General features: G+C 30.1%; 1 protein-coding gene across 3 annotated transcripts; it reads right to left on the bottom strand.

The window, feature by feature from the left end:
* Positions 1–1,391: 1,391 nt before the first annotated feature.
* LOC107454728 (membrane progestin receptor gamma) lies at positions 1,392–7,417 on the bottom strand. 3 transcript variants are annotated; one of them, XM_016072003.5, is made up of 3 exons: positions 7,213–7,417; positions 6,660–6,720; positions 1,392–4,547 (listed from the first exon to the last, which is right to left on the bottom strand). In XM_016072003.5, the coding sequence occupies exons 1-3, from the start codon at positions 7,250–7,252 to the stop codon at positions 3,521–3,523; spliced, it is 1,128 nt and encodes a 375-aa protein (XP_015927489.3). In that variant the 5' UTR covers positions 7,253–7,417; the 3' UTR covers positions 1,392–3,520. The 3 variants fall into 3 exon arrangements, with proteins under 3 accessions (XP_015927489.3, XP_015927492.3, XP_015927490.3); XM_016072006.5 differs by having other exon boundaries at positions 6,907–7,364; XM_016072004.5 differs by lacking the exon at positions 7,213–7,417 and adding an exon at positions 6,808–6,933.
* Positions 7,418–14,403: the final 6,986 nt, after the last annotated feature.

Below are 14,403 nucleotides of genomic sequence, written 5' to 3'. Positions count from 1 at the left end.
CATTATTTTTCCTAATTTCTGATTGTAGTTTAACTAATCTTAGATCATTTTTTAATTGCTCTAACAACTTTTTATTTCTCTCTTTTTCAATACTTTCCATTTATAGGTAGTAAAATGTTCGTTATACAAGTGTATGTATTACAGAAATTATATTACAAAAAATGTTTCTAAATAAATGGAAGAATTTAATGACCTCAAACGATTTCCTGAAACATACAAATTAAATGAACTCGAGATAGGTAAATATAATTTAATATCATTGAGAAAAATAAATACAAAATACGGTGACTCTATTATAGCTAGATTAGAAGTAGACAATGATGAGAAAGATTTTTATCTCTCGAAATGTCATGGTGAATTATCTGATAAAGCTATAAGAAAAATTAATAGTGGAAAATATATTTTTGATTTTAAAGGTAAAAATAAATATTACGATTATGAATTGCATGTAAAATAAAAAACGATATTTTCAATAAGGTTTTAATAAAATAAAAATTATTAATATAAAAATAAGAATTTTTAAATATGCTGATTTTGTTTAATATTTCATAAAAAATGTAAAATATAGGCCTATTTTAATTTTTTTTTAATATAAAAAATAGGAAATCAATAGTAGTATATGGAAAGGGCAAAAGTGTCCTCTAGCCCCCCCCATATACTACTCACAGTTAAAGGACAGGTGTCTAATGTTGCCACTATTATGCCGTTAGTCTTATAACTGTGGTGTCTTTACCTCCATTGGCCAATAACCAATTGTTGCTGAAATGCAACTTTTTTAAACGATTTTCCCAGATTTTTTTTTCCTGACAAAATACTATAAATTTGGTTATCAGTTTTTAGTAGTATACATGAAGCATGTTTGATTTACTTTTTAAAGAAAGTTAATGATAAAGCTTTACATACCTAGTTACATTCTACAGTTAACCAACATTTATACAACATGAAGATAACAAATTGCATTAGTCTTATCAATGAAATAAAAATTGAGAAATTTCAAGCCATATAAGCTTGAATTTAAGCAAAAATAGCAAATATATATTAATATTCAAAATATGTTGATCTAAATATATATTGAACACATTGTTGTATACTATCAACATCACATAAAGAATGAACAAGGATTAAAACAAGAGGACCACTCCGTCCTCTTTTGACCATATATATGTACATGTAACTCTAAAATTTAAAGAAACTAGTTAAAATGAGATAAAAATTAATTACAATACAATTATCAAAGATTATAAGGCAATGAAATTGCTTTAGATTTGCACTTATAATATGCCTATGAAAAACAAAGTCTAAAACTGTATTAGGCTTCACTCTGGTAGCCGAAACTTACCAGTGAGCACTGCAGATTATCACAGCCTCTGCAGATTATTTTTCATTTCAGATTTTCTTTTTTTTTTTTTACAAAAAAAATTATACAAAAATGGTTGAGAGGAGAAACACAAAAATAATTTTTTATTCCTTCACTGGCGCAAGTATTGTCTACTACAGTTTTTTAATAATATTTTTCAATCTGTAGATATACAATTAATAAAAAAAAGGAAGAATGATTTTAAAAAATTTGAATTCTTCTTTAATTAACTGGAATTTTGAAAAATAAAGAAATCATATGAAAAAAAGGAAAAAAAAAAAAAAAACATATTGAATTCTAAAAACTTGGTTATAGGCATAAGAATTTATACCTCATAAACTTGGTTATAGGAATTCATTCCAGTCTTTAAAAATGTTATTGTACAAAAAAAGTAAATTAAGTTAACATCTATTTTTAACAATGTATTTTTGTGCATAATTTTTATTAAAATTTTATGTGCAAATTGTTGTATGTTTTCAACAATATCTCTGTCACAGACAAATTTTGCTGCAGATTGAATTTGTAAATATTATACGGTTATTTTACTATAGCTGCTAACAAATAAAAATAAACACAGATATTTTTAATTCTTTAACTGTATAAATTAATTTAATTTAAAAAAAAAATTCAGTATCTTTTGCAATAAACATAATTGCTGCCAATATTTTCTAGATAATTCCTTGTTTACTATTTGGTTATATCTAAAACATTTTAAACAAAAGAAATTTTAGGGATTTTTCTATAAATTTAAAAAATACTACCGGAACTATATTACACTTAATATAAATTGGCTAAATTCAATGCAATATTTTTCTTCATGATTGATATTGACAATTGCTTATGAATTTATTATTGACTTGAATATAAAAGGTTTTTATTATGATTAATTACACTTTTAAATTTATAATTTTGATTACTGAATATACAAAATTATTAGCAGATTAATAAATTAGGTAATTAAATAAGAGATAATTAAAATTATTAATTTATAGATACCGAATTTGTTTAAGAGCTATAACATAGATTGATTACATATAAATAGCTGGAAAAAAATTTACAAAATTTTAAGCAGAATAGCTTTTAACTATTACAATGTGAAGTTTAGTTTATTACAAACAATTCTTATTTAATGCTAAGGCAAACAGTGTAAAAAATTACTTTTCATAGAGGAATTTTTTTCAACCTTTTCTTATTTTATAAAATTTCATAAAGTATACGAAAATCAGGGTAAATTTTGATTAACCCTTTCGCGCCGACTGTCACATATACGTGCCAACAAGAAACGCGCTCACTTCCCGGCTGACACACCCGTGTGCCAGTGCGTCTTCTTGTTCACCCCCGGCCTATACTCATTTGTGCCAGCGGTTGGGAACGTTTTAAAAAATAAAATTTCTTCCAGAAGATGGCATTGCATGTCCATATGGTTTCAGATACATGTAGATTTGACCTTCTGCTCATGAGAGTACATTCACTTGATTTTTATGAGGAATGGAGGGGGAAGGAATGTTTTATGACGGCTCTTTAAATTCGCACATGGTATTTTATGACGGCTCTTTAAATTCGCACATGGTATTTTATGACGGCTCTTTAAATTCGCACATGGTATTTTATGATAGCTCTTTAAATTCGCACATGGTATTTGTTTACTGTTAGCAGGGAAGTTTTTTTCTCTCGCTACTTTCGATTTTCAGTTTAGTTTTTAGTGGATAGTAAGATCTTGCAGATCCCTGTTTTAAAACTTTTTTTCCCTAGAGAGACACACGCGAGAGAGACTGCCGGCCTCAGCAGTAAGCGCTCTTTCGCGTGTCCCGTCGCGAAAGGGTTAAACTAGAATAAACTGATAAAATCCAGTATAACTGGCAGAAGTTTTCTAATAACTTTTAGACTAAATAAATTTCACCTGGAAAAGATTAATCATATCTTTTATACATAGACACAATTAGAAAATAATAATAAATGATGCATTGTGCTCAATCAAAAATAGGCATTTTAACTAAGTACAAACATAATAAGAATAACAGCATGATCAACACAGTTATAAATTGTCAAAAGAGCGAAAAGTTATAAATTCTCACAGATTAAAACGAGTGATAGGCTTAACAATCTCTAATACTATTAACAAAATGTAATTTCAATGATCACATTTGAGTGAGAACAAACAACTCATTGGTCTCGCTTCAAATCTTCACGGTTCTTCTCATAATGTCTTGCCCACAGTACAAAAATCATTATAGTAATACAGATAGTAAATGATACTAAGAAAAAAACATGTAAAGACCAGTACTCGGGAATAACATGTTTCTCAGTTAAAAGCATGTCTTTTCTATGTGTCATATCTATTATGACGGCACTCAATTGGTGGTGAGTTGCCATTATTCCAGATATATGCAGCAGCTGATGACTATTTCCTAGAAAATCAAACTTTCCCGGAGCGAGACGCTCCGGCAAATGAGACGAGTAGAAGAAACCGATGCAGAATGAGAAAAAGAATTGCAAGTTGTAATGCTCCAATGCAGACGGAAGAATGTCGGCACTGTAATTCAATCGGTAAATCACCGGAATTTGGTCCCAAATCCAAGGCAAGGCGAAGGCTCCGAGTCTAAATATTTTGATGAGAAGTAGATTTTCTAAAAATCGAGAAAAACACGCAGATATGTTGCACGCAATACAAAAGAACACCAACACTTCCAAATAGAATTTATCAAAAAGCGTTCCGGCTAATTCGGTCGGAAAAGAATACGCTTTGATGAGAAGGCCAGCCCCGTAACCGTATAAACTTAAGCCGCCGTAGTCGAGAAAGAACCAGACGTGGCGTGCCATATCCGATATGCTGCAGAATGTATGAGCCAGGGCACTTATGAGTGGGTAGAGGCATATTGTAAACATGTATATCACAAATGGCCAGTAGTACGAATCAGATATGACTTTTAATATGTCCCAGAATGTAAACAATTGGTACATAAAATAGAAGGTTGGAATAAAGTGAGTCCAAAAATTTAAGGTTTCATTAGTGGCAAAGAAGACACTCAGGGCACATTCTTTGGCTGAACTTGAAGGTGAACGATAACCAGTCAAAATAGCTACTTCTCTGAGGTGTGGAGGGATTTCCTCATCTTTATAGAGAGAGATATCCGGAGTGGTCGGGAGTATTTGGCTCATTTTCTCTTTATACGCATCTAGCAAAAAGTAGCTAGAATAAACAGATTTTATTAGCCTCATTCATCAAACAATTTTTTTTAAAGAAAACAGAAGAAAATATTTCCAAAAAAAAAAAATAGCTTCAATGAGTGATTAAAGCTTTTGTCTGGAAATTAAAGCTATAGTATCCAGTAAAGCTTTAAACATGATTTGTCTCGTATTGGACTGATCGTCAAGACACGGTTGCCAGCAAATAACCGAAGTCAAGCATCACTGGCTGCGGTCAGCGTGCAGGTGGGTGACCACTTGGATCAGTCTGCATAGGGACCGAGGGTGTCCGGTATGGGTCCTCGTTAAACGGTTTTACCGTAAAGTGCTCGACTTTGCGAGCAGGTTGTTGGACTACCGAAGCGGGGGTGCCACCCCCTCTGCAAAAAGATCAAAATTGTGATGGCTTGTCTTCGGATCACTCTCAGGGATGTTTATCAGACCGTCCCCAATAGACCATTGTGCAGCTCTAGTGTGACATAAATTAACTACAATTACAATTAAACATGATTTAAATCATTTGATTCTTTTAAAAAAGAGGCATTGATTCAAGTCTTAGGTTCTCAACCCTGCTACAGAGTTTTTGGAGAAAGATTTTTTAATTTGGAAAGGGAAAATTTTGGCTTTCCTTTCTGCATAATTTTTAGAAAAATATATTTTTTTTTTCCCAAGATCTTTTTCTTGTGCATCATAAAGAAAAGAAACAATCATGATTTTTCTATTCTCATTTGAGATTTAAAAAAAAAAAAAAAAAAAAAAAAAAAAAAAAAATGGTACTAACTGGCTTCAGCTGGAATTTCAAATTGATAACATAAAATAAAAATTAAGAAATCGCGAAATTTTGAAAGATAGTTCATTCTAGAAATGATGTTCTTTCTTTCATTTTTTTTTCCTTTAAAGAAAACCATATTTTACATACTCTTATTTGAGTATCTCTTTCTTAAAGAGTCCTATTTGCATGATTCGTAATCTTTATTTTGAGAGTTTGTACGGATTTTATGATTTTCAATTTATGTATGAATTTGAATTTATTATGGTTTAATTAATTGAGTGATTTAAATTTGTGTAATGATTTACAAAATTCGAAAGAGGAAATAATTAGTGCATTTTTCCGCCTATAAAATGCGAGAATATTGCCTATAATATTAGAACTAAAAAATTTTACTTTTACAATTAGAAAATTTTATACAATTTTATTCTATAGTTTCTTCTGCATACATAACGTTTCCGTTACTTTAAATTAGTAATTGTTATAATTAAAAGTATCTTAAAAGCAAAATTTTAGTGCTAGGGTAGTTTGTCGCAGAAAGCACGACAAAAATTTCGCCACAAGGGTTCTCAACCTTTTTTTGAATCTACACTCACTTTATTTAATTTTTAATCGGTCAAATATTTAGAAAAAAATACAAACATTTTTTTACTCTTTCAAGATTAAAATTTAAAACGGCAAAACTAATTTGAAAATTTAAAAAAAGTTTTTTTTTTTTTTTAAATTTAATTTTAAGGAAAAGCAACTTTCACTAAAGTTAAAATTCTGCCTAGAATATTTTTTTTCTCCACAAACTGAAAGTTAACTTTTTATTAATCTGTTGTTATTGATCTGTTATTAATCTGTGTAATATAAAATTCATAGGTGGCAAAAAGTTTAAATAAAGTAATTGCAAATATATCAACTATAACTAATAAGATAATATTAAAATTTAAAATTTAAAAAAAAAACTTGATTTTAGCATATATTTTTTACCACATAATAGAAATTATTAAAACATCATTAAATTTAGGTCATTAAAATAATTTGTTGTGCTTAAATATGTGGAAGAGAAAAAAAATTATTTTAATGACAAATTCAGCACATAATAGAAAGAAAATAAAAAGTTAAATAACAGATTTAAAATGTTAAGAAAGTTTTATTATCTCAGGTGAGTAAAAATAAAGCATTACTTAAGAGTATACATATGAGTAGATAAAAATTCGTATGGATATCTATTTAATTATAATAATAATTTTTATTCTTCAAAAAAATATACATTGCAAAAGAAAATGCATGCAACATAATAAATTAATACAAATCACTTCATAAATAAAATGCTTGAATAAGTTTTGAATAAATACTTACTTTTTTACTTCTTGACTTAAACATAATTTGGATATCAACAGGTTGTATTTGGCATGGATATCTAAAAACACACGTAAAAACATTTATGAATATTATTTAAATTTACCGAAGAAAAAAAAAAAACAAATATTAAATTTTAACTGATTACTCATAAAATAAAGCATTCAAATACTTCATTTACGAACGACGCGGACAGAAACATTTAAAAATTGGATCGTAACAGAAAGACAACCGATTCATAACTTACTTCTGTTTACATGGTTATTGATCGGGTGTGTGTGTGTGGATGGTTTCGTAAATTCAGCCAGACAGAGAGTTTCGTAAAATCAGTTCTAATTATAGGACGTGACACAATATGCAGGATGTTGGTGTATAGGTTTTGTCTAAATTACTCAACGGCAAAAGGAAAAAAACAATAACATTCTTGATGAATAAGGAAATGATGGAGGGAGCACATGTACAATATTTATAAACAAGGGTAAAAACCACATTCACGCCACACCTGAATATTGAAAACAGTTCATTTAAGAGAATATAAAGATTCGAGACTTACAAACCCAGCTCTTGATTAAAACAGGGATAAATTTAGTCATCGTTTGGGTAGTCCTTTTTAGAATAAAAGAATATTTTTTAACAATTTGTTAGCATTCCACCACCAACCTCACCGCCCTTCAGCATCGAGCGATCGTTTAGTTTTTGTTGAATGAAGGCGGAGCTGAAAAGTAAACAACCGAACAACAAAATCTAAATTCGAAAGCGCCATCTGAGAGAGAAAGTTTAGAATTGTATTTCTTCTTATCAGAATATAAAAAAAAGAAGAAATAACATCCAGTCTGTTGCAGTGACTAGAGAATAATTAATGTTAATCTTTGATAATACCCACAGCTATGTTAATATTTGATAACAAAGCTATTTTATATTAATAAGGTAGCTGCAGAAATTTTTTCCAGGAAGGAATCGGAGAAAAAATTATTCATTTAAATGCATAGAATTAAATAAATAAATTTATTTTTTATTTAATGTTTAAAAAGTTCTCTCTATGTGGTTTCTAACGAGTTATTATTAGCTATTACAAAAAAATTTTCTTCTTCTTCTTTTTTTTTTTTTTTTAAAGATAAATTCATACATTTTTCTGCTGTTTGAGTAAGAATGCTTAAATGGAAGACAATTTTAATTATCACTACAGAAAAACGAAAATTGTTTCCTTTTTACAATTTTAACCTTTTAATTTTATAAAGTGATCCCCCCTAAGAAGAATCTCAAGAATTTCTTTTGGAAAAAAAAAATCTTAAGAATATCTTAAGTTGTTGGGTCCACTTATTCTTAAGATTTTCTTAAGAATATTTTATTTTATAACCGTCATTGAACAGCCGACCCAATTTTCGGGTTTACGACTTCTAATGTTCAACTCCGTAGTCTTGTCATTTTGAACCCAAACCAGAAGACAAGGGAACTCCTGGATCTAGTATTGGGAGAAATTGTGGCTTTCGTAGAGAACTTTTTGATGGAACTAACCAGCATTTGCGTTACATGGCGAGGAAGACCACGAGAACCTCCCAAGGTTCAAAGGGACTGTAACCCGTGATCCGTCTACCCCTGAGGATATTTCACGTCAGCACTGCTGTCGGTGCAAGCCGGATGCGGATTCGTATCGACCAGTCATTGGTAGGATTCGAACCCGGTTCACATCATTGGAAGGCGAACGCTCTAACTCCAGAGCCATCCCAGCTCTCTTAAGAATATTGTCTGAAGAAAATTCTAAGAAAATAATCTTAAGAAAATTCTCGGATTATAATCTTAAGATTAAGGTTTATGTGGGCCAAATAATTCTTAAGAATATAATTTGAAGAAATTCTTAAGATAATTTGAAGAAAATCTACAAAATATAATATGGAGATTTAAAAAAAAAAAGGTTTATGTGGGTCAAATAACTTAAGATATTCAACAGATTTTTTTTTTTTTTTTCAGATTTTCTAGAGAATATTTCAGATATTAAATTTTTTTTGTCGAAAAATTTTCTTCAAAATGTAAACCAATGTTCGGACGATCACCGGCTAAATTAACTTCCTTCTGACAAAAGGAGGATTTCTGAAAAAGCTTGCGCTTTATTTTGCTTTTTCGCTATTATTTGCATTATAACGACAAGTTCGCGATGACGACAATTTAATCTGCTATTATGAATTAGTGTTGTAATAAACTATTACAGAACTTGAAATTTAGAGAACTATCGTGTATTTTAGCTTCGCCTAAAAATAAAATTTAAAAAAAAACGCACCTTTGACGCTACCTATAATCTGAACTTACTAAAAACAATTTCAATGTTTTATGGTAGGTTCGAAGAAAACATTAAAAAATAAATATTTTCCGCATTGTTGATTAACTGCACACAAAAAAGCAGGAAAAAAAATTCTTATGAGAAAGTAATTTTTTTCTTTCAATTCTTTACAGTATATAGATTTTATACAGAAAAAAAAAGTATTTTTATACAGAAAAAAAAAGAGGCAAAAAATAATGAATATAAAATTTAAATATTACGTTAGCATCTAAAGGGATACGGGTTAAAATTTCTGCTATATCTTAAATAAATTTTGCTTGTATATCCGGAAAATAAACTAAAAGAAAACTCTTGCATTTCGCAAAAGTCATCAATTTCGGAAAAAAATTAAATATTTTTTCTTTTTCACAAGCACTTATTGTTTTATTTTTGTTAAATGAGTCTAACATCACTGAAAAATAGAACTACCACAAAAGCAAACTTAAATGTTAATAACTCATGATTTCAGTAAGACATTCAATTCTTTTAAGAGCCGGTGGCAAATTCACGTTTATTCATGAAAATCCAAGCGTTTCATGTTCTATTTTGGACTTTTTAAAAAGCAGTGAGGCTATGTTCAAAAAAGGCAATATTTTAATATATTCTTAAAATTAATGATTCTTTCTTTTCAAGATGTTGTCAATAAAAGGAAGGTGCGAATAATTGAAGAGACGTAACAGCTTTTCTTTTTCTTTTCTTTTTTTTTTTTTAAAAGAAGAAAGAAAGAAAGAAAAAAAAACTTATAAATTTTCATTAGTTAAAATTGAAAACTAAAACTATTCGATACATATATATTTACTTTTTTGACTTGCATGCGATTGACCCCCCCCCCCTCCCTTAGTTCTATAAAGAGTCACGAATATATTTGGAAGAAAACAATTATAAACAAAGATAAAAAGATATGAAAAGGTGTTTTTAAAAACATATACATATTTTTTTTATTTCTTTTGTATAACGTTATCGAAAAATGGGGAAAAATACAACAAAATATTTATTTCAATTAAATAATAGTATTATTTTAATTATTACATTAAGCTATTGAATATTTTTAAGAGTATTGAAATGTTTTGAGATAAATGAAAAAGAAAAAAAAACTAACAAATTTGAAAGTACTCCATCGATTTCATACATTTGTTATAAAAAATTTATAAACAATCATTAAGAAATGTATGATTGATAAGTAAAAAAAAAATATTAAAGGAAATTTGAACTTTCTTTTCATTCAGTTTGGAAAGTGTTAAAATGATGGACAGTTTTTATTCCCTCTCTTTTTTTTTTCTTTTTTTTTATAATGTTGTTTACTAAAAATCAAAACAACTTGCAAAGTGTGAAAAAGGAAGAAATATGTAATTTTTTCGATATATATCTTCTATGTGTTTAGGAAAAACTTTATTAAATAATTTTTTTTTTCTTTTTCTCTTTAAGTTTTATAATTCAATTAAATTTTCTGCATTTTAAAAACATCAATGAGGTTTTTCAAAATGAGTAAATTCTGTTGGGACTTATTTTTAATGGTTACTCACATCTGAATATGTTAAAAAGCAATGGGGCGGAAGTGACGCAAAACCCTTATCTCATTTCACTATTGAATGATTAATAAATTAAACATTTTACAGGTCACAGTCATGTGGTTTTTGTTGTTATTTTCTTTATTGCTTTCCGGTTTTTCTGATATCTTATTTAATTACAACACCCTATTCCTCACCAAATTATTCCTAATTTTTGGCCTGGAAGATATTTTTTACTACAAATTCAGCAGTTCTCAATATAACTGTCTAATTTGTAAATTTTTAATACGTAATCGTTGTACATTTTCAACATTCCTACGTAATTTCTATTTTTTATAGACGTTGCGCAGCAACATGTCAATTTGAACGCTAAAAACATCGGCTTGACAATTTTTTAATACAGTGAGACATTTAAAAACGCGTTAAATGCATGATGATTACATAATCATTAACATCACTGAATGATTATGACATAATGCAAACAAGCGTCATTTTGAGTTAAAAACGTCAGTTGCAAAATGTTCGCATTCGAAAAATTGCTAGATAGGCTACTAATCCTTTTTTTTATGAATGTGACATCATTCAAAGTACATATTATGAAAAACAAAAGTTAAAATTAGATGCTGTCTCTGCCATTACTCTGTTGCACTCTTACTTTAAATTAAAACTTTTTAGAATTAACAGAGTATAATGCAATGCTGATATTTTCTTTTTTTTACCGTATATTAAAAATAAACTAAAATTTAACAGAAAGAATAAATATACTTTGCCAAATCCAATTAATACATACTTATAAGATAAATACAAGAAATAAAAAATAAAAGAAACAAAACAAAAAAAAAACTGAAAATTTTAATCTTATTAACAATGACAACTGTTCATTATTTTACTTCCCATAATATCTAAATTCAAACATTATTTATGAATTGAATAACATAGAAAAAAATAAAATGTTGTAAAGTCGTAATTATTATAAAGGGCACAGTCATTAAGATCACTGGGCTATTCCAAAATATAATTTCGATTGGTAACATGAGGAAGTTTCATAGCACTAAAATATGATAAATACTTAGTTTTAGTTGATATTTAAATCAAAAACTTATTTCAGCTAAACCTTTTTAAACCTTTGAACATTTTTCCAGCCTGAATGATTGAGGGAGTAGGCGGAGGAAATCTATTGAAAAAACACACCTGCTCAAGGAGGTCATGACTCGCCAAATTTTTAGGACGATAAAGGGTCTCAAATGGAAAACCGATTATTATAATAAAATAAAAAAGATATTCGTAGCACTTAAGTCACAATGTATCAAATTTTTTAAAAATGAATGCTTTCGTTGCTTTTGGTTCATTTACCGTCGTCGTACGAAAAATTACTAAGGGGTGGTATATTAATAATCTTTTGACACACATGGGTGTCCTTTTGACAAATATTTTTTACTGACGATCTAATTAAAAGCAAAAATATGCTTAGGCATTTTTTAGTTCTGAAAAACCCTCGAATAGTTACTAAAAAAGTTGTTTAGATTATCAGTCATTTATTTGTGTAAAAAAATCTTTTTAAGAAAAAAGCGTAATTCAAAAGAATTTTTTAAAATATATAATATATATCCGTCGCTGAACAGCTGACCCAATTTTGGGTTTATGAGTACTCATGTTCAACTCCGTAGCCTTGCCATTTTGAACCCATCCGGAAGACAAGGAAACCCTTGGATCGGTACCCCAAGAGGTATTGATTTGTTATAGAAACATGGATGACTTCGCGACTCGACAAATTTAACGTGCATCAGTCACCCTTTACTACACGGGGTGTTTTCGGCCTATAGGGCTCGAACTCACGCCCTCCTGGACATGGGCCCAGCTCCTTACCGACCAGGCTATCCGTGAAATGGTGGTCAGTCAAAGTAAAGCTCTTCGTTCATTCTTAGAAAATGTTTCTCTTCTGAAAGCTAAGATTTCGATGTCCTCACTCTTGCTGGGAGAGAAAAAAAATCCTTTTTCATACTAGGCTATATAATCAGAGAACATCGTGGCAAAGAATCGACCATCATCATGGGATATCTTCTACTAACGAATCCCTATCTCTTGACAGCTGCAGTTTTGGAGAGACATACATTGAGTTGGATTGATGCACACAGTTCAACTAGTATTTAAGAAAGTATAATACACACACAGTGACTATTATAGAGATAGCCTTTTTTCTTCCCCCTTTCTAATCTTCATTCAATAATAAAATGACCAAGGGTTGAAAAACAAAAAAAAGTATTTCACCAATAGGTTTGCTTTTTGAAATTATTTGCCTTGAAGATCTTGGCATGTGATCAAAGAAGCTCTAAAATATTTCCTTCGAAAAACATGGGCAACGGCAGGGGTGCCCTTACGGGCAGGGGGGGGGTGTGTGTGAAAAGATTGCAAGTCTCTTGTAGTTATTCTGGGTGGAGATACTTTTTTTTAAAAAAAAATATTTTATGTAATTTTGTAGTTTTAAAACTGTAAATTAGAAATAAGGAACACTTTTGATTATGTAGGAGAGCTTTTTTACTACTTGGGGCGGGGATGGGGACAATTTTTCAAAACCTTTTTCGGCGGAAGATATTTCGCCAGTCAAATAAATGACATCATTAATGTATGTACACCTTTGCAATCACATTAGATAAAAGAAGAGCATTAACAAGTACTGGTTTAGTTAGAAGGAAAAGGGAAATTTTTCGGGTCCTGGGTTTAGATTTCGAAATCTGTTTTGGTAAGAGATACTTTCAGTACGTACCTTTTTTTTCGTAAGAAAAAAGAGGTAACTTTTTTTTCTTTCTAGGCACGTTCATTATATTTTTCACCTCAAAATCTACTTCATAAAAAAGCATATTTATAACTGGAGAATCCCCCTAATAAATTAAAGCATTAGTTTCTCTTTTCTTTTCGAGGGATAGTTTTAAAAGCTCTTTGGGTGAGAAATATCATTTTGATCATTTGCTAACATTGATGACGCCATGGTTTTTAATAGGGCAAACGAGAAAAGATTTTTTCCCAATATAATGAAGAAAGAGAAAGCTCAGGAAAGCTGAGTGACTCGCGTATTTTAAAAAAGTTTTATGTAAACACTCAACCAATTCGAAGATTAAAAGTGAGATTTTATCCATTATTAACAACAATGACTGTTACAAAGTGTTCTGCCACTAGACAATTGTAGTGCGTCTACCACTACAAAATTGTCATTCCAATTCACTAGTAAATAAGACATATTAACCCGAAGTTCTGCACGCGTGGTTAGGCCACATGCACTGAAATGGTGACCTTCGGACGTGATGTGAACGTGCCTACCTTGACAGTAAACCCCACTTTGATCTGAGCGCGCCTGCTTGAATGGATGGTCCACATTGAACTGTTCACTTGCTACCCTTGACAACGACATTATCCATCCACTCGCGTGGTTGCCACTCAGTCTCGATCACACACAACGTTGGCCTGCATGCACTCGACTGCTAATGGCAACCACGTCCGTGAACTTAATACAGATATCACGTTCAGCAAAAGTACGGTGATCTTAATACAGCTCTCCCTACTTCTCACAAAACAGCAACGAATCGACCTGTGGTATCCATTCATCGAATTCTATGACAACTATAATTCTGGTGGGGGAGTATTGTAGTGCGTCTACCACTACAAAAATACTATTCGAATTTGCTAGTACATAAGACATATTAATTAGATTCTATGATGTGGGGTTCCTTTTTATTTTTCCCTGTTTTTATTCATTTATTTTATTTACACGATTCTTTTCCACAGTGTTAATTTTGTCTTCTGAAAATAATGTTTTACAAAATATTTTTGGATGTGAAAATGTAATTCAGGTACAGTTAAAAAAATTGCTGGTGTGCCGTTAGCTTTGAGAAAGATGGGCACCCCTGCCCAATCATGTTGGAAAGAG

The sequence above is a fragment of the Parasteatoda tepidariorum genome, chromosome 2 (genome assembly GCF_982258835.1).
Source record: "Parasteatoda tepidariorum strain Cologne lab strain chromosome 2, Ptep-v5.0, whole genome shotgun sequence".
NCBI lineage: Eukaryota > Metazoa > Arthropoda > Arachnida > Araneae > Theridiidae > Parasteatoda > Parasteatoda tepidariorum.
The sequence above is the reverse complement of the archived record's forward strand: the minus strand, read 5'-3'. Positions and strand labels throughout refer to the sequence as shown.

Bases quoted from the DNA above. Each gene is read 5' to 3' on its own strand.
- LOC107454728 (XM_016072003.5), bottom strand. From the start codon at position 7,252: ATGACTAAATTTATCCCTGTTTTAATCAAGAGCTGGGTTT. The intron at 6,721-7,212 runs GTAAGTCTCGAA...GTGTGTTTTTAG, and splicing joins TTTAATCAAGAGCTGGGTTT to ATATCCATGCCAAATACAAC. The intron at 4,548-6,659 runs GTAAGTATTTAT...TGTTTATTCTAG, and splicing joins TTAAGTCAAGAAGTAAAAAA to CTACTTTTTGCTAGATGCGT.